This window comes from Trachurus japonicus, chromosome 7 (genome assembly GCF_045865225.1).
Source record: "Trachurus japonicus isolate A0001 chromosome 7, Traja_1.0".
NCBI classification, from domain to species: domain Eukaryota; kingdom Metazoa; phylum Chordata; class Actinopteri; order Carangiformes; family Carangidae; genus Trachurus; species Trachurus japonicus.
This window is the reverse complement of record NC_140913.1, coordinates 15984378-16009653: the sequence shown is the minus strand read 5'-3', so window position 1 is coordinate 16009653 and position 25276 is coordinate 15984378. Positions and strand designations below refer to the sequence as shown.

Sequence of the window (25276 nt, the reverse complement as noted above, 5' to 3'; positions counted from 1 at the left end):
GCAGGTTAATAAAAGACATATATAGTATAGTTATAGTTATGTGAGAGCTTAATGAACGAATATCAACGTCATAGCAATACGGGGTTCACCCAAAACCATGTGTTTTGAATAGAAGGCCTCTTGCTCATGGTTTTGTTGCCACTCCAACCTAATACTTTGAATAGGGTTTTGTTGTATCCACTCCTGGTCAGTGAGTTGTTTCAACACAAGCTCTTTGTGTCAAATGTACAGGAAACCATAGTTTTGTGTCACATATGTAGCGTTTCAGATTCAGCTCAAAGGAAATTGATCCCAAACTTTGACTTACAAGGTGTTAGCTCACATTTTGGACTGGAGAGAACATTTTTAGGAAGATAGCTAAAACACAAAGGTCACTCAGGCTGAGAACAACAGGCTTAGTCTGGTTTTCATCTGGCACTTGACTGAGGTTTTCAAAACTAGACGCTTTACACCATTTGCAAGTTCCTTCTCAGTACACATGGCTATTTGAATGTTTTTCCAGCCATATTCTGGTTAAAAAAATGAATTAGCCGTTGCCTATTACAGTAATTATTGTTAAAAATTACTCAAAAATGACTGTATTTCTGTGTAGTCTATGAATTAGATGGCCAGTAAATAAGTTATTTAGCAATTAATATTTTTAGATTTAGAATTATGGTATTAAAAGTAAAACTATAACATTTTAATATAAATCTATTTTACACTATATTGAAGTGATAATACTGGCATTGTTTCAGCTGTATGATTTGGTGTTTTTTTGAAGACATGTCATCTTCATTTTATCAGTGCTTTCACATTACCTAAAGATTCCAAAGAATAAATTACACTTATTTCAATAGATTGAAGGTATTTTTTTTTTGTCTCCTCTGTGTCATCTGCCTTTAGTGCTGTCAGATACTTGTGGTCAATGGTGTGGACTTAGGCATCAGGGACCAGGACGGCTTCACAGCAGCAGACCTGGCTGAATACAACGGCCACTCCCAGTGTGCCAAGTATCTGCGCACTGTGGAGAACATGGTAAGAGACACAGTGATGCTCTGCATGCTTCACCGCATCCTGAACCCTGATAAGCACAATCAGAGGGGGGACTTTATCAGCAAAGATCACAGCATTTACACAAACATCTAAATAGGTTTGTCCAAATACACTTATAATAGGCATTTCAGCAGAAGGTGACTTTAAAATTTTAAGTCTAATTGAACTTCTTACTACTAAAGCTCCACTGAGTCATATGATACTTGTTATTTAAAAACTCAACTGACCTGCAACCCTTTAGGTCAGTGGTTCCAGCCTTATGGGGACCTAAGACAAATCTGAGGGGGCACATAATTAAAGATTTATGTAAAGAAATTATGTAATTTAAGTCTGTCACACAAAACTTAAGAACTTAATATATATATATATATAAATAATAACAAATGTTCATAATTCAAACTATAACAGTGTAACTGTGCAGCTAGAGTCATTAGTAGAGTGACCTACTTTCAGGTGAAAGAGGTGGGAACCACAGCTTTAAACTTGGTGACATGTCTCACTGATGTGTTCTGCTTTTCTTTTTTTACCACTAATTGGTCCTGTGGGAGTTTAACTCTCACACGTCAAATCAAGACAACATACAGTATTTATTCCAGACAGAGAACATTCACAGAGTACAGCATGTGAACTGCTGCCTTTGTTGTTTGTTCAACCGGTCGTGCAAATATCCGACGTCCACTTCATCCTGCTCTGCATGAAATTATGATTCAGTATATCAGCTATTCTGACAAAATGTTTCATGCCTGAACTGTCGTCAAAAATGTGGATCATCACTCGAATCCTAACTTGTTTTGCCCCTGAATTAAAGCACAACGTTGGAAAACACAAGACTGTGACACTGCAGCAAGAAAATAGTTGTCGCTGAGCCAACAAGTCCCTTGACTGACATCAGTTTTTCTCAGCTAATTACTAGAGCTATTAACACTTGACACACTGTGGCCTCCACAGCTTCAACCCACTTAAATCCCCAAGTGGTTTGAGGAATAATAACTCCTCCACACTGAACTTTCTCTGGTGAGCAAGCAACAACCTCCATCACCACCATACACACCTCCCCCCTTGTATTCCACCCATAAGGGATTGCATTGTGGGAAAAGCAGAGGGCCCCAGAGCCTTTCTGATCAGCTGTGAGATGTTTCATTAGTGTGCAGTAATTAAACTCATAATGCTGTTCTCCTTATGGGGCTGGGAGGTAGAGGAATGGGAAATCATGAATGAAAAAGATAATTATATTAAAGATAATTCATTTTCCATCCACTGTAATGCCACTGTATCCTTTCACCTAACTAAAAGAACCACCCATGTTTTTATTAGGAGCATTTAATTAAGATATAATAAATCAAATAACAGCTTTGTTGTTTTTGTTAGACGGTTGAACAGAATTGACGTAATAGCGCTTGTATTCATGAGCTGCATCCTCTGACAGAGTGTTGAGCACCGTGTTTTGTCCCGGGACCCCTCGACGGACCTCGAGTACAAGCAGCCGGACTCAGGCCTCTCGTCCCCAAACACCACCATGCCCCCTGCCAACCAGGTGGCCCACTTTGACATCAGTTCACCATCCAGCTCCCTGTCCAACTACGACTCAGCCAACTCCAGCCAGTCCAGCACTGGGGAGAAGAGGAGCAGCTTACCGATGTCTCGAGGCCCACCTGCTCAGCTCAACACTGTTGCACACACAGGTCAGAAACCTGACTGTTTTCAATCATTCAGCCGTAACTCCTGGACTACAGTTTCTGTTGTAAGTTATAGCTGAGGGTGAAAACTTACAGCTATGTACTGAACTAGAGTTAACAACATGCACCAGTTTCCTGCTTGTTGTTCCAGGTCACAGGTGCATGATATAGTGGTGCTGCTCCCTAGTGGCCTGCATGCAGACATTTTATTATGATCGTCTGTGAATGTGCACTAAGAGAATGGGATCTTGTTCATTTACAATCAGCAGTTCACCATGTTTATAAACCATGCAACTCAAATCTATATCAAACCTGCCTACATGGGCTCTGTCTCTGTCCCAGGCGCCTCGGAGACAGCCATTACGGATATGCAGGCCTACATGGACATGCTGAACCCAGACATCGGCTCTGACACGGCCAAGAAGAGCAACGCACCGGCTGATGCCACATCCAAGCCCCCGCCCCCGCCGCCTCCGCCGCCCCCACCACCGCCACCGCCACCAGCCTACCCGCCTCCGCCTCCACCGCAGTGTCCTCCAGTGCCCCCTCCACCCCCGGGCTACCCTGCTCCACATGCCCCTCAGGAGCCGTCGTCAGCCGAGTTCCTAAAGGTGAAAAGCAACTTGCGGCACGTGGAGAGCAAGAAGAGGGTAAGAGCAGTGTTAATCTCTGAAGAATTCCCTCAGTCGTTTTATATCGCTGTCATTGTTGGTGCATGCATAACAAATGGGTGCTCTGTGCTGTAATATTAACAAATACTACTTATTTTACTTATTTGTAGTATAAAGACAAGTACTTTGCATATTTTAGTTCATTAAAAAATGTAGATATCCATAACTATCACATGATGGAACAATCCCAAACAAGCAGAGGGAGCAGGATGTTTGCGATAAATCATTCCTTGTGTAAACTCAGTTGGGCTGCCTGTTGCTCTTGTGTAACAATGCCCACAATGGCATTATTGTGCGAGTACGAGGTAACAAGGTTAAAAAAGATGCTCATTAATGAGACAGACCGTTGGGTTGACATGCACAATGGTTGTTATGATGGGCTTGATCTTAATTTTACTAATTAATCTGGCCTCAGATCACTCAGAATGTGCTTACAGAGCTGACGAGGAGGAGCAATTAAAAGCGACAACAATGGTTTCGGTGCTGCAAAGTGAGTGCTGTGGTAAAGGCCATGAAAAGTGGTTTTGAAATTGTAATTGAATTGTTGCCGAGTCGTCCAGGGAGTGTATGATAGATGACCAATCTGAGGGATCACTTTCACTTCATGCAGAATTTATCTCTTGAGCGTTACAATGTCCTGACTATTTGGTCATTTAAACAAAGTTGCTTCAGCTTAAACCACGCACCATAAAAAAATATAGGTGTGATGAGATAGAGATGTGAGAGATATATATTTTGGATAAATACTTTATATATTTTCAGCATGGTATGGTATTGGCAAAGTAGCTGTGAAGTCTAAATCCACTATAGTGAAAGCCTTCTAAGTGTTGGAACACTTAATTTTAAAACCTGAAGTGTAGTAAGAAAAAGAAATGTGGGAGCTGCAGAATCAGCTCATTTACAGGAAAAGTCACACATGTCTAGACAGATAGATGGAGGCTGTATGTAAGGATCAGCTATGCATTAGACAGAAAGTCCAAAAGGCACCATTCATGTCCTCAGGCTGAGCTCTCTCGTCTCTGTGCATACACGCATGCGCCATCGGCCGAGTGGGGGAGAGTTTTTAGCAATTGCCGTCCCCCTCTCCTCTCTATACCCAGGTGACCAGCCCCGGGCACACACTCATTAACAATTGAACAGCACACACACACAATTAAGATAAGCATGCATCATATACATTGGGAAAAACAATCTACCTTGAGCACCATAGTAACAAAGAACAATAACCTCCATCCAGAGACACAGAGCTTTGCTTGTGATTCTTTGAGATTTCTGCCATTTGTCTCATCTCATTTGTCTGAATTTGCCTCAACTGAGGTCAAACGCCATTCATAGCAGGCTTTATGTGTCATGTACTTTGTAACATATTTTATTATTCTTTAGACCTACTCTAGACCTTTTCACTATAACTAGTGGTCAAAATGTATCCTTCATGCTGCTAATTCAAGGCGCTGAACGCTAGAATATTCTAATAATCCTAAATCGTGAGAGATTTGAGTGCAGCCAGCCACAGTGAGCTGACCAGCACCAGAGACTTTGAGTTTTGCATAAGAGGCACTGGACAGGGTTGGGGAGTGGTTGGTCTACGGAGTGGTGGTGACATCATTGCCAGTGCTGTGTGGACTGTCCAATAGGTTATTGATGAGGCCTGTGGGTAAAGTGAGAGGGCAGGTAGAGTGACAGATGTAGCGCTGAGCGGAGACGTGGTGACACTGTGGATCTGGTGACAGCTACTCTCTGTGCTTTGCTGAGCTTTGTGGATAAGGCTGAAGGAGCGCCGCAGGAGAGGATTCTTAACGCTAAGGTAAGATGTTCAGAGGAGCAAGAGAGAGAAAAGCTTTGTGTTCATCGGTCCCCTAAAAGTGATGTCAGGTCAAAGACTGGGCAAGCAAACGTATTCGATGTTGCTTTGCATACGTAGGCTTCAGGTTGTGGAGCTGCTTGAGCTGCTGAATGGTTGGACAGTGAATGTCTCACACCTGTTTCATTATGTTTTACTCACAAGTTTCCTCTTGTTTTCTATTTTACTGGTTGTTGTCAGGCATGCATGTAAGTTTAGAGTCATCACATGTTGCACAAACAGCTTCCCTGTATATTTGTTTTCTATGGTTATTTTTTTTGTGCAAAACCACATTAAAATGTTACTGAACAATGTTAAACAGCAACCAGGCTAAACAGCCGTCCACAATGCACACAAAAAAACATTAGACTGTAAAAACAAATATATAACAATGACATTATGTTGACAGACAGGTCCTTATAATGGGAAGAATGGCTTTCTGTCTGTCTGTGTATGTGTGTATATGTCTGTGGGGGAGGGGAGGGTGCAAATACAATGCTTTGTACATTTCCTATTGTTCGCCCACCTCCCTGGAGGATGACAATCAAACCATCTGTAGCGCTCCCCTGCTCACATTACCCTCCCACCTGATGAGCGCTCAGGGACCATTTCTTTGAAGGCAGACATGAGTCAACAGATCTAAACAGGCTTACAAGAACTCCGAACATGACACCACAAAGGAAGAGAGGTCAGGGGTCAGTTGTCAATTATTTCCACTTATATTAACACCAGACATCTGCTTGACATCTGAGGCTTTGGATTTCGTGAGAAGTCATGGCGACGGCAAGCACTGAAATGTAAATCAATCCAAGTTTGATTTGACAGGCAAAGTAACATCTTTTTTTTCCCTGTCATGTCCAAGGTTGACATCTTTGGAGGTTAATTTTTGATAATATACAGTAAAAAGGGGATTTAAGTGTTTAAATTTATTTAACACTTATATTTTTTATTTATATTTATACACTTGTTTTTCTTTACAATTTTTTGTAATATGCATGGCTGGAAAAAAGCAAAAAATGAATTTTTGATAAAGTTGATTTTGGAGAGTACCCAATGCAAATATGAGACTTTTTGCATGAGTGAAATGTTGTCACAGATTGGTTGGAAAAGCCACAATATCACAATGGCTGCTCAAAATGCAAGGTGAGATTGTTCCCTGTTAATATCCCATTACTTAACCATAACCATTACATTAGTTTGATATAGGCTACTGCCTTTACAGCTGCAGGTCGAGATGGATGTCAGTGCTAAAAGAGAGAGTGCTCAACTAGAGAGGCCAAGCTAGTGACCTCTGACCCTGCTCTGTGGGCTAAAGGATACTCTTACACTGAACTCAAAGCTGCATGTGAATTCTTATGTTCTGTGGTCCTGTGGGCCTTACATGAAACATGCTGATATTTCACTTGCACTGAATAAGGCCTTGTTCTGTTATTTAAATAAAGCTGCTTTGGTCGCATGGGACAGCTAATCTGGCCTCAAAACCTCCTATAGATTTTACTGTGTGTTGTGCTACAAGTGACAGGTTCACTCCACAAGCAGAGATTATCCTCATAAATCCATTTCCCTCTGAGTTTTGAGTTGTTGTTTTTTTACAGCAACATGTATTGTGTTGTTCAAATACACAATTATTGTTATCAAATCATAATTTATCACTTTCATTTTATTTGACTTTTTAGGAATAGATACAAGAATAATTTATACAAAATTCCAGATATCCTGTTTTTCATCCCGTTTTCTGTAGTTAAAAGAAATGTACTACCTTGTAATTTGTAGATAATTTTACTCTGCTCTGGAAATAAAAATAATTTGCACTGGTGATTAATTTACTGATCGTTATTTTCATAAAATACAAGAACAATACAAATCAGACACCAAGGAAGGTGACAGTTTACAGCTGGTTGATTAAATGATCAGACTTGGTTGATTATTTCAGGGATATTTAACCAATACATACATACAAACTAAGGAAAACCGATAGGTGAAACCAAAGCCTTTTCTGACTATTCATATTTCTTAAAATAAAAAAAATAAAAAAACATCTCTTCCGCAGCTCAGTGCTGGTGAGAACCACGAGGCTCTGCGACGTGTGGATTCGAACAGGAGGTCGAGGAGCTTCAGCAAGCAGCCCAGCACTGGGGACTACTACAAGAACCTGGGCAGTGAGTCGGCCGAGCCCCGCGGGAGCAAAGGCATGGCACCCAATGAGGAGGTAAGACCTTCAGATCTCTGCTGTTTGTTGTAACAGTAGTTCAATGGCACATCACACACACATACCTAAATTGTGTTTATTAAACACATGGATATACGATCATGATCTAGTTTGTTTTTGCTGTCTTGTGCTCATCCTAATCTTAAATCTCCCTTTATGTAATAAAATACATCTCAGATTAAATCACTCCCTTGCAATGCTGTAAAATGTTCAGTGTTGGACAGTGACTTGTGCAGTGGGGTCTGTATTTCTTTATAGTCACTCTGATTATAACACACCAACAAGTGCTGACCTGATCACTGAAAGGGAAGTGACACAAGTTGTGAATGGTTTTATTGGGAAGTACACATATTGAGATATCATGATTTACGTCTCTGTCAGAGGACGTGTACTGCAATTAATTCATGTCTATCGTGTTATTAAGAAGCAAAAAATGATGATGATGTTACATGTAACGTTGTTGTCTAACATTCACTAGGTTACTTTACAAACTTGGGTTAGGGTTAGGATCTGGTTAGTGGGTTGAGACTAATAAAATTAAAGTTTGTTTTACGTTTGGTTTTTAATTATCACATCTTAAAATCAATTATAACAAAGACAGTGCAATTGCAATGGATACTGGAATATGGTTTATAAAGGGTTAATATACCGGCATGCCCTTGATTGTGCTGCAGATAAGGTTTGGCTTGGTGACGGCAGATTGGCATTAGGTTACCAAACTGCCTGCACCATTTGCCTGTGCATTATGCCACTCATCATGTTGCATAATGTGTCCTCTTGAGCTTTTGTTTGCCACCTGATGCAAACTGGCCCCTCATTTCCATTGCCTCTCCAGTCTCCACCCTGTTGTGTAAACTTACAATGGGACAAACGCAGGACAATCCAAGACAACACAGCATGTTGTAGGAAGTCTCCAATGACCAGATGAGAATAACCCTAAATGTTGTATTTTTTTATGGCCAAGGATCTGCTGTATAAATCAACGTATGACACAAACAAATCTGTGAGACCAGTTTGAACTAATTTGGGTAAAGATGTAAAAGCTTCCTTTAACCTTGACATTTAGGTATTACATTACAAACCATTTTTCCAAAGTAATCGATCAGCACAAATGGTGCGATAACCCAGATTTCTTTATGTTTAATTTTGGCAATAAAATTTCACAAATAAAATGTACTGCAACTTGTTATTTTGATTTTGCTATAATTGAGATGATGCTGAATTGTAAACATTTACAAAATAGAGAACCGGCCATCCTCCACTTCAAACATTAGCCTTAATATATGCTAAATACTTAATCTTTTAGGTTTTGTTGCTTAATATTGGCATTTAATTAACTTTGTCTGGGTAGGTTCTTAGAATCACTCTGTCACTTCTCAAATTGTGCCTTGATGTCTTGCTGAGTTGCCACTGGTTGCTCCTGATTTAATGTGCAACACACATCTAAAATGTTAGATTACAAGCAAAAATACTTTTGCTTTTTCCTGCCAAGAAATATTCATTAGGGGAAATGTCTGAGCCGTTTGGTTAAAACACTTGTTGGCTGCCACATGCCCGCACAGGCATCTGAATGAAGAGCCCCTGTGAGACTCTCGCCATTGTCCCAGGAGATTATATTCTCATGGGTATCAGGGGTGGGGGTGTTCCATCTGATATGGAGTATAATCCACATTTAGCCAATTAAAGCCTCAGTGGGGCCCCTCCTGGTCTCAGAGCCTTCCTACCAGATGGACCGGCTAATCAGAGAAAGCAACGGCACGTGCTGTCAAGACCCATCTGGACATGTCAGCCCCCCCCCCAATCCCCCAATCCCCCAAACCCCCAGCCTCTCAAACCCCAACTCTCTTGGGGGTTTTAAAGAGTAAAGAGGGCAACAATGGCAAGCACGCGTCTGAAGAAAAAAGGAGGGGTGGGTCGAGTTAAATGTCACGGTCCATTAAGCAGAGTTATGGCACACTTTCAGAGCGTGTCAGACGCGTGCATGCTGGAGGGGGGGGGTTAAAGCACTATCACTTGCAGTGGCAGATGGCTTCTTCCCACTGTTTTGCCTCAGTTTTCCCCCAAGAGATTAGGTCATGTTAACTCCATTATTAGCAACACAGTATTATGTTTTATGACTTGATTAGAGATGGCAGGAAGCAAAAGCAATGCAGTTCTACGTAGGCTGCACACATCTGTCACTGTCCACAGTCTGTGTGCAAGAACTCACTGCTTGTTCAGCCCAGCAGGAGTTTCAACTGGCATGCCAGTGCAGGCAGGGAGAACAAAGCCACTGTCACCGCTGATTTACGAAATGTTTTCTATTTGTTACATAAAACAATTAGTCAAGTTGAAAAGGCAAATGTGTTAAATGTTCAATAGGTTAATACATTTTTGGTTTTTGTCATTTTCATGTTATAGGAATATACAGTTTGGCAAGTGGAAGGTAAAAATTCAATTCAATAATCAATGAGTCAGGAGCATCGACCCAAAATGAAAACATCTATGAGACATTGATGCATATTATAATTTGTAAGATGTGCCTTTATTTTGAAATTCCCCTAGCACATCTGAGTAATGAGATATGGATAGAATTAAGGTCCAAGGGTCAATGTTAAAACTGTAAACTCAACCAATCTGAATGTGGGTCTCTATAATGAAAAGGAGGCCTATTCTTTTTTTTCTTTTTTTAAACATTTCATTTATGGTGGAGCTCAGAAATTAAAATGGCATATGATATTTCAATTGCTTTTTGTGATTTGATATAATTGAAAGTATTTTTTTTTAATCAGCAGTTGATATCGTCTCATATCAATCACTGGTCCCTGAATCGAATCAAACTGAAATCGTATCAGGGTCAGCACATGTTAACGGGAATAAAATATAACTCTGTCATGTCCCTCCCCCTCTTCTATGACCAGGGCTCCGTGTTATTGGAGGAGCCTACCGACAACTCCGCCCATAGCTCCGAGAATGGCACCGCGGAGGAATCCGTCCCACCCCCGCCGCCACCACCTCCACCCCCTCCTCCCCTAAGCGACCCAATGCCAACACCCCCTCCCCCGCCCCCTCTGCCCCCGGACACACCAACCTCCCAGCATAACGTCACGTCTTACACTCCCACCAACCAGAGACGCCCATCCTCCTCTTCAGGAAGTGAGTCCTCCTTGACATTTCTCCTCTTGTTTTCTCCAGCTTTTCATTTGCTCTTAAAATTTCCCTTCATTTTATACTTTTCTTTGGAGCCAAATATCCGTTCAGAGTGCCTAAATACACTTGTATACACATGTTTTCCGAAGGATTGTTGCTCACACACCACGGTAAAATTATTCCTAGAAAGCAGAGTCCGTTGCATGATGTGCAGAATGTAATCTCTCAGCAGATGAGTCGAGTCTGACCCCAGCATCCTAAATAGCAGATTATAAATTAATGACGCTGGGCTACGATTACCCTGAGAACTGGTTTAGTGTTCAGCCATTTCCTTAAGTGCTCGTTGCCCTGGGTACTGCTGTCTGCCAGTGTACATGCTGCCCCAGTAACTGTGTAATATTGGGAGTTTTTAAAACATCGTCTGAGGTTCCCATGAATCTTGAAAATGCATGAGGATCAACTACAAGACTAAAGTTATTAAAGAAATAACATATTTGGAAGCAAAACTTAGTCCAGGGTTCAGTACGCCTGAACATGCAATTGGTGCTCGAACATAGAATAATAACAGTAACATTACGATGGACACACATGACTCTGACAATAACTATTGTACTGGGGTTCTACTTAATTTTTGTGACCGTAGTATACACTCCTGTTCAAATATTCTCCTTCTTCTTTTCACCTGCTACATTTCCACCTGTTTCGCTTTTTGTTTTTCATTTGTTTGTGCCGCCCTGGCCTGTCCTCACCGCTGCTCCATCAAGTGGAGGGAGGGGCACTAAGACCAATGAGGAGTAAGTACAGACAGTAGTTGAACCCTTCATTACACATAGCATTAGGGCTCCATGATAGATCTTTGGCCTTTCCTGATAACATTTTAAACTCATGGGGCGTCCCAGCGACTCACCTGGTAGAGTGTGTACCATGTAGGCTTAGTCCTAACTGCAGCAGCCATGGCTTTGAATCTGACCCTTTTCTGGTTTCCATCCCTCATCTTTCTCTCTCCCTCCCACAGACATTCCCTCCTTTTTCCACTATCAAGTCTAAAAAAGAATGAAACAAATCACATGTATTTCAAAATAAGATTCCTCAAAACTGTAAATGAGTTTTATTGCAGCATATTTATGAATGTGTTATTAAAAAGCAGTGGAGAAGAGAGAGAGAGGAAATATTAAAAAACAAAAAAAAAGGTGGTGGTGTATAGAGATATCTCTCCTCTTTCTTCCCCATTAAATTCACTATATAATTCCTTGTTTTTTTGTATGTGTTTGTTTTATGTTTTGCTGGGGTTTTTTATACTCTTTTTCCCCTCTCACTTTTACTTCATACAAACTAAAAAAGGTATTGGTAACTATGATTAACTTGACTGTGTCATATTATCATCTTTGACTCACTGTGCCAATAAAAGTTTAAACGACAACAAAAAAAAAAGCAGTAGCATTTTCCCTTTAACATTAAATTATAAACTAGTAAAACAGCCACAGTGGGTGCAGACACATATCCAAGATGCCTCAGTTCTTGGTCCTAAACAGTGACATCAATTAAGCTGTTAAATTATCAAATGTTTCGTTTAATTTCGTTTATAGGCACTTTACAATCTATGCATTTTATTTGCACACCTTTTTCACTAAACATCCAATTGTCTGACCTGTTTATGTTCCACCTGCTGCCTAATGGCAGGATGGCAATAAAACACTTAGAAGAAGTGTTTGTTCATTAATGGCATGATTTGTGCTAAAACGTTAATCAGGCAACAAGCAGGCAGTTAGGTCATAAAATCACACATCTGAGAGCTCAAGATGAGTTTACGGCTCAGACAGCCATTGACATAAAAGCAATTAAACAGGTGTCTGAGTGAGGAAGCTCCTGCAGCACTGTAGACAGTTTGAAGTTCTCTATTGTTTCCTATTGATCAGAGGGAAGGAGATTGTACTTTTTATATTGTACAGTCATCTTTAACTTAGGTGCTAAAGAGCAATGTGTGCTCACTAATGATATCATTTGTCTGATGGCATTAACTGTGTGGTTAAAGAGGCAGTTAGGTGGTCATAAAATGAAAAGCCACCAAAACATCTAAAAGCTCAATGGATGGAAGTTCCCTGTTGTTTTACACTGATTAACAGGATAGAGAGGATCCTACTTTTATAACACAGGACACACTCAGGACACACCTCTAGTTGGGGCACTTTGTAACAGCACAGAACTGAGGAGACAATGCAGCTTGATTGCTCTTCACTTTTCTAACCCGCAGCAGCAAACCTTGCTGTGAGATTTCCATCGTAAGAGGCTATTTGTCAAATGACCTGTCACTGCCCCGCCCTCCTTTTTCACATACTCTGGCCAACTCCACACCCCTAGCCTAAACAGAATTAAACTCACACGCATACATAATCTTTGACCTCCAATACACACAAATAGGTAGGTGTATTCAAACATTGCACCAACTTCAGTCCAGTGTAATTAGCTGCATATAACACATCTGACTTTGGATAATCTACTGTTGAGGAGTGCAAATGCTTGTTAAGGCTATGGGTGAAGGTAGGCTATTTATATGGGCAAAATTATTTTATTTTTTGTGACTGATCTAGTTACATTTTCAGAATATTACTCTAAGAATTAGATTTTTGCTAAGAAGAAATATTAATTTAATCCACAAACATTTCTTTGACAACAGTTTTGAGTGTCAGGAAAAGTGCGTATTGTCTAAGGCTTCTATACGGATGGAGATCATTAGTCTTTCTCTCTCTCTATCTCTTTGTAATCCAGTAAATGTGAGGTGAGACTGTATGAATGCGTGTATGAGTGAACCAGGTTTGCTGTGGAGAGGATTGGTCCGGGACACTGGACTAATGAGCTAGGGACTGGAGGCTGTGTGTGTGTGTGTCTGTGGGGGTGGGTATGTGTGTGTGTGTGTGTGTGTGTGTGTGTGTGTGTGTGTGTGTGTGTGTGTGTGTGTGTGTGTGTGTGTGTCGCCTGACCACAGTGTGCGTGTGTACATGTGTGTTAATTCCTAGCCGGCTTGCCAATGGCTCGCTGTCACTTCCAGTTACTGGTGATTCCTTTAGATTTACCCCAACTGTGATGATGGGTTTTTAATAGAAAGCTGCTATCTCCTCCCTGAGAGAGAGACGGAGAAAGAGAGAGCAAGTGAGAGTGAGGAGGGGTGGCAGGCTAGCGGAGCTCTGTGTCCAGCTAGACCGCACTGTGGTGGCCTCATCAGGGAACCTTTTTACAAGAGGACACTTTCTCCGTTGCCCAAGTAGAAAATGAGTGACCAATGAGGGACTGAGGAAACTTATTTCATTGGAGGTTTACTTTTACTGCAACAGGTGAGATAGCAGCTCTTTGTGTGTTTAGGCCACAATATGTGAAATTTAAATGTATCAATATATTTGTACGTTACATAATGCTGTTTTAAAGTTTGCTTGCTAAATCAAGTCTGGATTTTGCTGTTTGAATATACTACATTTCATCTTGAAATGAGTATTTAAAAATGTGGCCTCACATGTAAGCAGTGCTTTGATGGCTTTAGCTTTTCAGTGTTGTCCGTCCTGTGAAAATAAAGTTCCCTTGTAGTGGTATTACCAGTAGAGGTCATGGTTATAATCTGCCTGAATTTGCTGCATGGTTCACTATAAGACGATTAGGCTCCAAAGATGAATGTATACATTTTACCATCGACCCACTTTTTTTTTCTTTTTTTCTTTTTTTTTTTAAGATGAAAGTTCAGCTGTAGATCAGCTCAGTATGTTAACATGGGCTGACACTTCTTTCTCTGGGTTCGCTATAGTGAAATAATTGCTCCTCCCCATTTACTCACAGCTCGCAGCAGCTGTTTGATTAATCCATAAACTGTCAAAAGCCACTAAGTAGAGAAAAGGTAAACAAGAGTTAAAGGAATCTATCCATCTATGAGAGACAGTGGCTGAGGACACCGTAGTGACTCCCATCACTGTCCAAATTGTTCAGGTCAGCATTGTTACCTGCCTGATCGAATAAAATATTCAACACTGAAATGTCATCCAACCCCTCTCTCACCCCCCTCTTCTCCAGTGTATCTCTCTCACTCTCTCTGTTTCTCGTTCCCTCTATCCCGTCGTCCTTCTACCCGGTTTCACTTTTCTGCTCTGTCCCTTTGTCTGCAGGCACAAAATCTTTCAACATGATGTCCCCCACTGGTGACAACTCCGAGCTGCTTGCAGAGATCAAAGCAGGAAAGAGCCTCAAGCCCACACCTCACAGTAAAGGCTACACAACCGTGTACTCCAGCACTGGACCCACAGGCAACAATGTAGGTCTATGGTCACCTTCCAATACTGATGATGCATTAATAGAAAATTGTAAAAGAATCAGCAAGATATAAAACAAAGATTGCAACAAGGATCTCTTGGGAAAGTAGTTTACAATCTCAGGAAGCTTCTCGCATGTGAAATTTAATTTCCATGTTCTCCTATATCCTATCCTCTACAGGGAAATACTACATCACCACCAGAGACCCGCGCATCTAGCCCACCAGCCAAACCACCATCCCCTCCACCATCCAATACCTCTGTCACCTCACCACCCGCCACACCGAGTCCCAGCCCCAGTCCCACCGGCTCTGGACCCGCCAGGACCATGTCGACCTCTGCAAGCTACGAGCAAATGCCCTCTAACTTGGTCATCAATGGGAACGGTGGAGGTGGCACAGCGGGAGCAGAGTCTGGAAGGAAGACTAGCCTCACAGATGTGGAGGCGCTAGTGCCCACTCACGATGAACAGGGAAAAGCAATACCTGAATGGAAGAGGCAGGTGATGGTGCGAAAGCTTCAGGTCAAGATACAAGAGGAGGAGGAGCACAAGCGTAAGGTAGGCATCATTTTACAAGGCTGTACAAAGGTCCAGAGGTTTTGTCTTGTCTTAGCTATCCCCATTGGTGGTCTTGAGCATTTAAAAAGTTCTTTAAACTTGATAATATATGGCTTAATTGTCCAGTAATTGAACACCACAAAGGGGATAGCTGGTGCTTGCACTTGAGTGTGGATTTTTGTGATTTTGACAAAGAGGTTGTATGAATGTGTTTTCAGTATTCATGCATGGCATAGATTTTGCTCACTAATTTTGGCTTGTTAGTTGAGTGGAGTCAAAACTACAAGTTCACAGGTTTATTTGACATCAACACTCTCTTGAGATGCAGCTGAAGGATAAGGATTTTGTGCAGTCAAGTTACGGGGTTAGGGGCTCATCCTCAGAACAAATGACCCAGGCAAAGTTACCTCTAAACTTTACTTCTGAATGTCATTCTCTGGCATCTACGTCTTGATGAGTTGTAACTACAGTGTGTGATACTATTACATGCATGTAGACATGGTATAAATTAGTAATTCATACAGCAGCAATCTGAACACTTGTTAGTTCTGAGTAATTCATGCAGGACTTGTGATTGATTTGCAATCAAGGATTGAAATCTTATACTAAATGATCCAGTAGATAGGAATTTCTGTCCAGTGTTCTATTGTGACTGTAGTATGATGTTACAGTAGCATCATTAGTCTAACTGACAGTTTGGCCTAAAAGTGTTAGACTGAAGATGACATTTTATTAATATATTTCTCCCTGTGAATAATATAATTGAAAACAAATGTATTAGTACTTGCATGAGCAGCAATGGACCTAGGTAACCCTTAATCAAGACTGTTTTTTGCGCATCTTTATGCATGTTTTTTCCCCATATTGAGAGTCTTTGTTATTAGCCACAGACGTTTTGGACTGCAGTGAATTGAATACTTGGCTACACTGCCCATCACAGCATTAACACACTTGACTATTCACAGTGTGAGCTGGCATTTGATGGAGTTTTGCAGCTTCAAGTTGTTACATGCTGATTCAGTGGTGTGATGCCGGGCCCATTCACACTACAGGTCATCCAATAATAATAAAAAATAGCAATAATTAGAATACTAACAACAACTGCAGAACACTTCAGTGAAAGTTTTAAATGTTGCATGTAAAATGTACATAAAGTGAAAAAAAATATTTTTTTTTCCCTTTTTTGGCAAGGAGATCATGACCTCTTAAAGAGTAACACCACATGCAGTTCCTTACTCAGGAAACCTTTGCAGCACTGACCACTCAGGGTTGACAGTTTCAACTCTGTTGCACCCTTGACCACTCCCACTGTGGTTTCTCTTCACTGTTGGGTGTGGGCTGAAGTGTGTCTGGTGCCAGTACCCAACAGTGATGTAACACTGCAACATTACACCACACATGAAATGCAGCAATTATTCATTAATAATCCAACAGCTGGATATCAGTAAAAGCAGAATTCTCAGTATTTGTGTAGTCACTATACACAAACTAACAGAAAAAATTCAAAAACTCTAAAAAAAAAAAATAAATTAGAAAGACAACCTGTAAAGGAATTCAATTAATATAGAAATGCAGATGTAAAAGTGCTGGTCAGTGTCAAAGGCCTAAAAGCTTATCACACACATCAAACTTTTATCAATATTGGTTGAATTGATATTTGCCAATTAATTTAAGAAAAGCACAGCTTTCCCTTTCTTTGACTCAAAAGTAAAGGATGAAGTTTTGTGCTTTTGATGAGGCAGTGCCATTGCACCACTAAATCCATGTAAAACGTGTGTGTCGAGATGGATTTGCACTGAAACGTGTATTCACACCAGGAAGTTCAAGCTGAAGGAATCCCTCCCTCCTTCCCCTTTTTCTTGTCCTCTGGTCTCCTCTGACCTCTATTTTAGTTTGCGGCAAGTGGGCACTACCAGCCTCAGGAATGGCACTACTCCCATGTCCACAATGCCATTTTGGGCCCATTTGGGGAACTAATGACAGAAGAAGATCTAAACCGTATTGAGAAGCAAATTGAAAACCTGCAGGTCATGCACAAGGTGTCAGAAGTCGAGAAGGAGCTGGAAGAACTAGAGCATCAACTTCACCAACTCCTTCCAGTTTCTGCTGCCCTCGGTCAAGGCCATTTCTCAGTTAATCCCAAGCAGGTACATGGCCAAGCTGAAGATCTTCCAGCCTGGTGCAGCAAGATTTCTACCCTACTCAAGAGTATGGCTATTCTTCTTGCAACCCTTGGGGGGAAAGAGATAGATATCTTGGATCTTATATGTCCTGGATATTCTCAGGAAGACGCAAGGACTTTGAGTACAGTTCAGCCTGAAACATCAGCAGGCAGTGGCTTTATTGGAAGGTCTCAGTCCTTCTCAACAAGAGAGGATGTCGAGAAGGAAATAAAGCAGTGTGGAGTTTCAGTGAAAAACCTCAAGGCCAATTATGAAATTCAGAGTCACCCACAATCTGCAGACAACAAAATAAACAGGGTATACAAACGTAAGAGGTCACTCCCTGTGGTAAGTGGCTCTAGTTACCATCCAGAGACAATTCAGGAGGACACTTTCTGCTCCTCTGCTACAGTCCCACAGTCCAATACCAATGGAGGTTTACCTTCAGTAGAAGAATCAGTCTTACCACTTGTTGAGGAACAAGTTATCGTTGCATCTCATGCTCCTGTGACGTTTGCATCTCCTGAGATAATGGCTCCAACTAACATTGAACAGTTCAACCAGGTCCTCTCTGCTGACCCCGTTTTAAATAGTGATCAACTTACAAGGAGCTTGGAGGTGCAGACAGATCTAAGCTATGTCCAGGAGTGCATTGAAATGAGGAAAGAGAGAATCGTTTTCCTGTTCCTTGAACACTGGCGGAAGTACACTATCTCTGAATCCTATCGGACTAAATATTCAGGCAGGAGAGGAAATCATTTACATGTTGGCTGGGAGGACTACAACCAATTTAGTGCACAGATTGGTGAGGAGATACAGAATGAAGATGACAAACTTCTCCTTTTCATGAAGTCAAAGCAGGTAGTAGGAAATCTGATTGGCCACTGGAGGACAATCATGAGTCAAGTACCCACACGTCAGATCCGCAGGTTGAGTCGAACCCAGATGATCTACTGGCCAGAGCACTTCTTGCCGCACATCAATGGGTCCCCTGTGAGCTATGACAGCCTAACTCTTGATCTTTTTATGCTTGGATACTTCCAGTTGCTAGAAATGAGCATGTCTCGCAATGAGCGCAAGTTCCGCCACCTTTTGTGCTATGAGATGTTTGACCGCCTTGGTAGCCATAAATGGGAGCACATAAGGCAGTTTCACAGAGAAGTTATGGAGGAGATTGAGAGGGGGAAGCGAGACTGGGCAGATGGTTTTGAAGACATAAAGCTGAGGTGTTTTGGGGACTCTCGTGAGGGTGGCGGTGTAATGACGGCCTCCCTACATTCCATGTCACCTGACATGTCCATCAACCCAATGCAGGAATCACTCCCTCCCCCACCTTCACATCCACCACCTCCTCCTCCACCCACCCATCCCGCACCCCCACCTCCAAATGCACTTTCTCCTCCACCTGCATCACCACCACAACCTTACCCCCCAACCTCACAATCACACGTTTCATCATCATCTTCATCATCTCCTGCAACCCAGGATGGTATATTGGATAATGGCCAGTGTCCAGATAAGACAACCCTGAAGAACTCATTGGAGGACAATGCTCAGGGCCATGTACAAACCAATGAGCAGACCTCATCAAATGAGGCTGTGGTTTCTAATGGGAAAAGCTCGGAGCAGGACCAAATACAGAGCTTGGCAACTGAAACTGTACAACACACTGATGCAACAGCAAAAGCTGTGACTTTACAAGCCACAACAAAAAGCTCAGGACTAGATCCAGTGAAAGATATTCCACCTGTTACTGTTAAAATCATTGAAGAACCTCATGTTGATAAACCTCCACCAAGAGATGAACCTAATGAAGACTCGATCAGCCTGATCTATGAGCTGAAAGAGTTTAGCAATGAAGAAATTATCAGATACATTGACCGGAGCTTTGCTTTTTGGAAAGAAAAGGAAGCTGAGCTTTTTGATATTTAACAGCAGTACCCCACTAAAATCCCAGTTCACCTGGACCACTAAAGATGAAAGGGCAGGATCAGGGAAACTGAGCTGCACTGTGAAGAAAGGGGGAAACTAATCTGGTGTGTAAGTGTTTAGGTCACATAAGGGACTTAACTGCAGCAAAGCATAGAGCATCCACTTAGCTGTGCTGACTTTATCATTTGCGTAAGTGGACGAAAAGAAAGCATGTGATGTCAAAGAGACACACATTTGCTGCAAGCATTTCATGTTGAATTGTGTTGAACCAAGAGTTTTTTGGAGCTAGTTTGATTGATTGCCATTGTACACTGCTTCTGGGAAAACAAGCTTTTAAAGAAAAAGATTTGCCATAAAAGTTGTAGTGTATTGTGTTTTTGTCTTTGTAATGAAGGACACAGATGGTTAAACTCTGCACACTTGGTTTCTGTTGAGTAATTCAAGGCGAGGGAGTCACTTTACAGGTGAAATCAATACCTGATCAAACGTTTGATAGAATGCAATGCAACTAGGTACTCAGATGGTTTTTAAGAGTTTAAGCAGGTGTGGACAGTAACAAAGTGCATTGACTTGTACTCTACTTTGTACTCTTTGGATTATCTGTAATTTACTTTTCGTTTTGTTTTTGTATTTTTATTTTATTCTATGACTACATTTCTAAAGTGAGGAATGAATTTTCATGTATTTATTTTAGCAGAGCATACACTGTGTTGATTATCATCAGTCATTACCACCACCACTGCCAGTCGTGCTGTGCTACTGCATGTCTGAACAGCTCAGTTTGAAATTGCCAGTGCCCAGTGTTGGTTACTAGGTTTAAATAAGGCAGGGGATGCTGCCTTCAAGTCAATGTTTAAAGTTTTTAAATTAAATTTCCCTTTGTTTTAAATGCTTGCTGTGTTAAACATGATCAAAATTAATCAATACTTATTAACTAATACAATACATATTAATTTATTGACCAGCTTTGGAAAGCATGTTTAGGTATCAAATCAGATAAACAGCTTGTACTGGCTATTATTTTGTTAATTAAATTGTGTTTTTATGGTCATTTCTATCAGCTTTGTATCACATTCTACAAGCTTTTTGTATGTTCTTAAGTGAGCCAGTGCTTCAGTCACTTCAGAGTCATTAGATTTTCTAAATGTGGAACCATACAACAATGTGCTGCTGACAGAAAAAAAGATTGAATACTTAGGTATTTTTTCAGTCAAGTACTGCAGTACCTAAACTCGAGCAAAAATGTGACTGAAAAACGTTTACTTGTATCAGAGTGTTTTACCAGAGGTGAAGGTTTGTTTTGACAACGTGTGCCTTTCAGTATACATTAGAAAGACTAGCAGTACGGTAAGTGCAAGGCATTCTGTTACTTTCATCTTTGGTGATACAGAACTTATAAAACTGCAAAATTATGACAGCAAGTGGAGGTGTTGATGTTATAATCTAAATTAAGAGTTTGTAGTTTTTTCATGGAGGTATGTCCAATTGTTTTGTAACTATTTATAATTATTGAATGCTTTTGGGAGACTTGAATTTCCTTTAATATTCCTTTATTAATTGATTTTTATGTTGCTGTTAAAAAATAAAATTTGTGGACATTTTTGTGATTATAAAAACATTTCAGTACTTCACTATACAATTCTCTGTTAGAGATTAATCTATAGATACATCTTAATTGACATATTTGCTATACATTCTAATTGATATTCTCAATGAGAATTCAAAAAATCACTCTTATTTATTACTTGTACCAATGAAAAGGCCCACTGTCTGTCACTGACCTGTTGAATGTGTCATCCTTCACTGTGAAGAACCACACTGACTGTACTAATAGTGCATTCTCTGTAACATCAAGATTACCTTGAAATAACCCTCTTAGCACCACCTGCTGTCATGCTATCTGTGGCTTACAGGGGCCATAAGGAGGTTACAGTGAGTCTCGATCAACTCACAGCTCAAAGAGGAAGGCAGTCAGCTGGTAAACTTAAAGACACATATATAGATTTGTATTCATGTACAGTATTTGTGACATACTTAAATGAAACAGCCCAGTTAAAAGTGTGAGGTTAATAACACAGTAAAGCCATGTGCAGTCAACATGCTAAGTAAAAGTAAAGAAGAGCAAATTAAATAAAATTTATACTTTGCAGTAGTGCTGCACGATTTGATAAAAATGTGCGAGTGCGATTATGGTGGAAAATATTGCGATTTGCGATTGCAATTACAATATTGTAAATTAATGCTGTAATTAGTCTATTTGTTTGATTATTAAGCACAACACAGGAAATAACCATATTTTAGGAGTGTATTTCTCAAATAATACGTGTTTCTTTACAGTATCTTTGTATTAAATAAAAATAGGTAACTTTTTATGCAGTTTCATAGTCTACTGTTGCCATTATTACAATGCATTCTTCCCCCCTCCCTCCTCTCACACAGCACACAGGTGCCCCTCACACCGGTAACACACACACACAACGGAGGAAAAGAGAGGAGACGGCAAATGAGTGTGGTTGTTACCGTAAAAAAAAAAAAGACACTTAAAAGAAAAGGGTTAGGGTTAGAACTTTTAACCTAATAACAGTAAAACGGTAGAGTTAAAAAAAAATTCACCCCCCTCAGAGTGTGTGCGGGGGTAGAAACTATCGGTTGAGACCAAAAAAATAAAATGTACCAGGCTGTAAATATGTTTTTTTAAGCTGTAAAGTCGGCTATTTTAACATGGGGCCCGATTGGAGTTGCTCCCTTCTGGAGCCAGCCCCCAGCGACAGCCGAGGGGATTGCAGTTTTTTGAACGCGGAAGTGAGCTTCACTTCTCAGACCGACAACTGCCCCCTTGGTCCAGACCCGCTGTCACCGCGGGGGGACGGTCCTGCAGCACACGGAGGCTGTCTGCCGGCTGGGTAGTCACGTGACCAGACCGGGTCGTCACGTGATCAGACCTGCTGGTCACATGACTACCGACGGAGTCTGCTATGCTGCACACATTAGCGGCTGCACTCCACACACTACAGGAGAGATAGTCCCGTTTACAGGCTCACGCGGCAGCACATTTATATACTTTAAATCGCCAATCGCACTCTTTCGTGCGATTACGTAATTGCACGGCGTGGCATCGCGATTGCGATTCGATTAATCGTGCAGCACTACTTTGCAGTTCTCGGCTCAAGTCAACAGGATGCGTCCAGAGTTACAGGTGTTGCTTTATACAGTTACCTATGCAAAAAAGAAAAAATGGCAGTGCGCTACAGTTTATAGTTCAATAATTTCCATTATTAACGTCCTGGCAGGATGTCAAACAAAGAAACACAAGAGAATCCGGTCAATTTTCAAAAGAAAACACCGCGATTGGCGAATACGAGAGGCCAATGTGTGTGCGTTTGTAGCTTATTTGTGTTTATCTAAACAGAGAGCGAGAGAGATGAACACACACACTATTGATAGATTTTGTGATGACTGCTCAAAGTGAGAAGTTAACACTACACATTGTTGTTTTCATTAAAAAACATTTGCACAAAGCAAGCCTATCCACTTTTCCATGTTGATAAGAGAATTAAAATGATAATTCAAGGGACAGAATAGATAAAAATGTGCAATTCATTTGCGATATATATATTATATATATACACACACATATATACACACATACATACATACACACACACAAACATGTTTAAATAAAAGTTGTTGGTTTTTTATTCTTAGCTTTGCTGTTTTCCCTTTATTGCATCTATTATTAATTGTAATGGATGCTTGTCAGACATGCTGCCACAATAGATGACACGTACCTCTACCAAAAGCAAAAGCCAATACCTTTAAGCAAAACTTCAACAATCAAAGGCCCGTAATTTTTTTTCCCATTCATTCCAGCTGTGTTGGCCCAGCAACTCTTTGCCTGTTACTTTTATCAGCACAACTTTTTTTTTCAGTACTTTGTAGTTGTGAGGAATTTGACTGGAAACATGGTTCAATTTTAAGTTGATAGTAGCTGTGTGGGTTTCAGAAATAAAAACTGTGTGGTGCTCCAACCTGTAAACTTGACATCACAAGAAAGTCACAGGTCTGATTCTTGTGTGAAGTCCATTCACTAATGCAGCAGTGTGAACTGAGACTTTTGACTCTGAGGCACAGTCGTGACATTGCTAAGTCTAGTGGTTGACAACATCACTGGTTGATTATTACCGTGGCTGCATGAAGCTTGTTTTTTTTTAATACAAACCATTAGTTTAACAGCACAGAGTAGTAGACTATATATAAAACAAGCTTTTTTCCAAAAATATCAAGTAAATATAGTGAGCCTATCATCTCTGAGAATCAGTGCAACTTGTGCCATGATATTGGCCTATACAACCCATTTTAAGACAGCTCACACATGACTCTTGACTAGTTTCATATCACTGAAATTATAGTTTTAGCTAATCTATCAGCAAATTTGTTTCTCTAATTTTTTTTCTTGCTGTGTAATTCCCTGGGGAATCATGAAAAATTCACTGTGTGTATAATCTTACCTGGATTCATGTTTGCCAGGGCAAGTGAAATGCTTTAGTAACAGGGATGCAACAGGGTAATGTATCTTGTGAAGATGGGATATCCAAGATGGCTGTCCTATGGTTGCTTCATCTCCAATTACAGCCTGAAAGAGAGGATCAAGTTACTGTATGTGTGCACTGCGAGAAGCGACGTCCTGTAAACAATGTCTTGTCCATTTAAAAGACTATTTTAATTCAAAGACACCTATTATGATTTCTGTTTGCTTTTTTCAGTACATACAGCAGTTAAAATAGTCTGACATACTCAGTGTTTAGTCCTCTAAAAGCTATTTGTCTAAAGTTTGACCGTGGAGAATGTCTATGTTGACTGAACTAATAGGTGGACGAACATTTCAGTTTTCTCTCTATGCAGGTGCTTAGCTGCCTTCAAATCATTACCAGGAGTGTCATTTTACACTGCAGGCATGAAATACCTCTGTCGCACCTTTGATTGATTTGTGGTTTCAAAGCCACAACCAAGACACAACCAAGTTATTTATATTTTATATTTATTTTTTGAATTATTTTTTATTATAAATCATAATTATAAATTAATAATTAATGTATTGTCATCAATAATAATAAGAATAATAAAACACCAGACCAATATTTCTCATTTGGTCAGTGCCTTAAATGACGAACAGAACCTTAGTCTGTATTTCTATGACTTACCATCCTTCAGATTTGTCGGAGGCTGATCTCGTCACTTGGGGATGAGGTCATTCAAACAGGATAGTGGGGCTTCTTCCGTTGTTACTACAATCTTTTACCAGTTGGTATGGGCCCCTATCTATCTCTCCCATTTGTTCATCTACAGGTGGAGGAGGAGGCTGCACGCCTGGCATCAATGCCAGCCTGGAGGAGAGACATGATGAAGAAGAAAATGGATGAAGAGAGGTGAGTAACGAAGCTGTGTTAATTTTCATCTCATCATGTACTAAATGTATCATGATGTGCCAGGAGGGGAAGAATGTGCTCATTGTGTTTGTACAAGTTAGTGTGTCTCTCTTTTGAAGGAAGCCAATGACATCTCGAAAGTATGTATGTCGATGAACAAGGTGTTTTTCAATTTTACCAGCTCTCAGTTTCTGCCTTCATCCATTTTGACACTATGACTTGACACTGCAGGAGGTCATTCTGCACACAATTGTATTTGTAGTATTAAAAAGAAAAATTACAGCATGTCTTCTACACCTCCTATGATTTTGGATGTAATGTCACTGACTGAATGTGTGGTTTACATGC

General features: G+C 40.6%; 1 protein-coding gene and 1 long non-coding RNA gene across 2 annotated transcripts in view; one reads left to right on the top strand and one right to left on the bottom strand.

Moving 5' to 3' along the window:
- Nucleotides 1–20208, top strand: part of espn (espin) — a 30281-nt gene extending 10073 nt beyond the window's left edge. Inside the window, exons 5-13 of the mRNA XM_085783012.1 lie at nucleotides 886–1017; nucleotides 2462–2717; nucleotides 3054–3361; nucleotides 7273–7431; nucleotides 10332–10698; nucleotides 11325–11354; nucleotides 14706–14851; nucleotides 15031–15408; nucleotides 17301–20208. Of these exons, the coding sequence (XP_085639138.1) occupies nucleotides 886–1017; nucleotides 2462–2717; nucleotides 3054–3361; nucleotides 7273–7431; nucleotides 10332–10698; nucleotides 11325–11354; nucleotides 14706–14851; nucleotides 15031–15408; nucleotides 17301–19502 (3978 nt within the window). The 3' untranslated portion in view covers nucleotides 19503–20208. The remainder of the gene's footprint in view (nucleotides 1–885; nucleotides 1018–2461; nucleotides 2718–3053; nucleotides 3362–7272; nucleotides 7432–10331; nucleotides 10699–11324; nucleotides 11355–14705; nucleotides 14852–15030; nucleotides 15409–17300) is intronic.
- The window catches only part of LOC146984446 (uncharacterized), a 40043-nt gene extending 15283 nt beyond the window's left edge, over nucleotides 1–24760 (bottom strand). The window contains exons 1-2 of the long non-coding RNA XR_015036146.1: nucleotides 24704–24760; nucleotides 24011–24135 (exon numbers count right to left, since the gene is read on the bottom strand). This is a non-coding gene — a long non-coding RNA (uncharacterized LOC146984446). The remainder of the gene's footprint in view (nucleotides 1–24010; nucleotides 24136–24703) is intronic.
- Nucleotides 24761–25276: the final 516 nt, after the last annotated feature.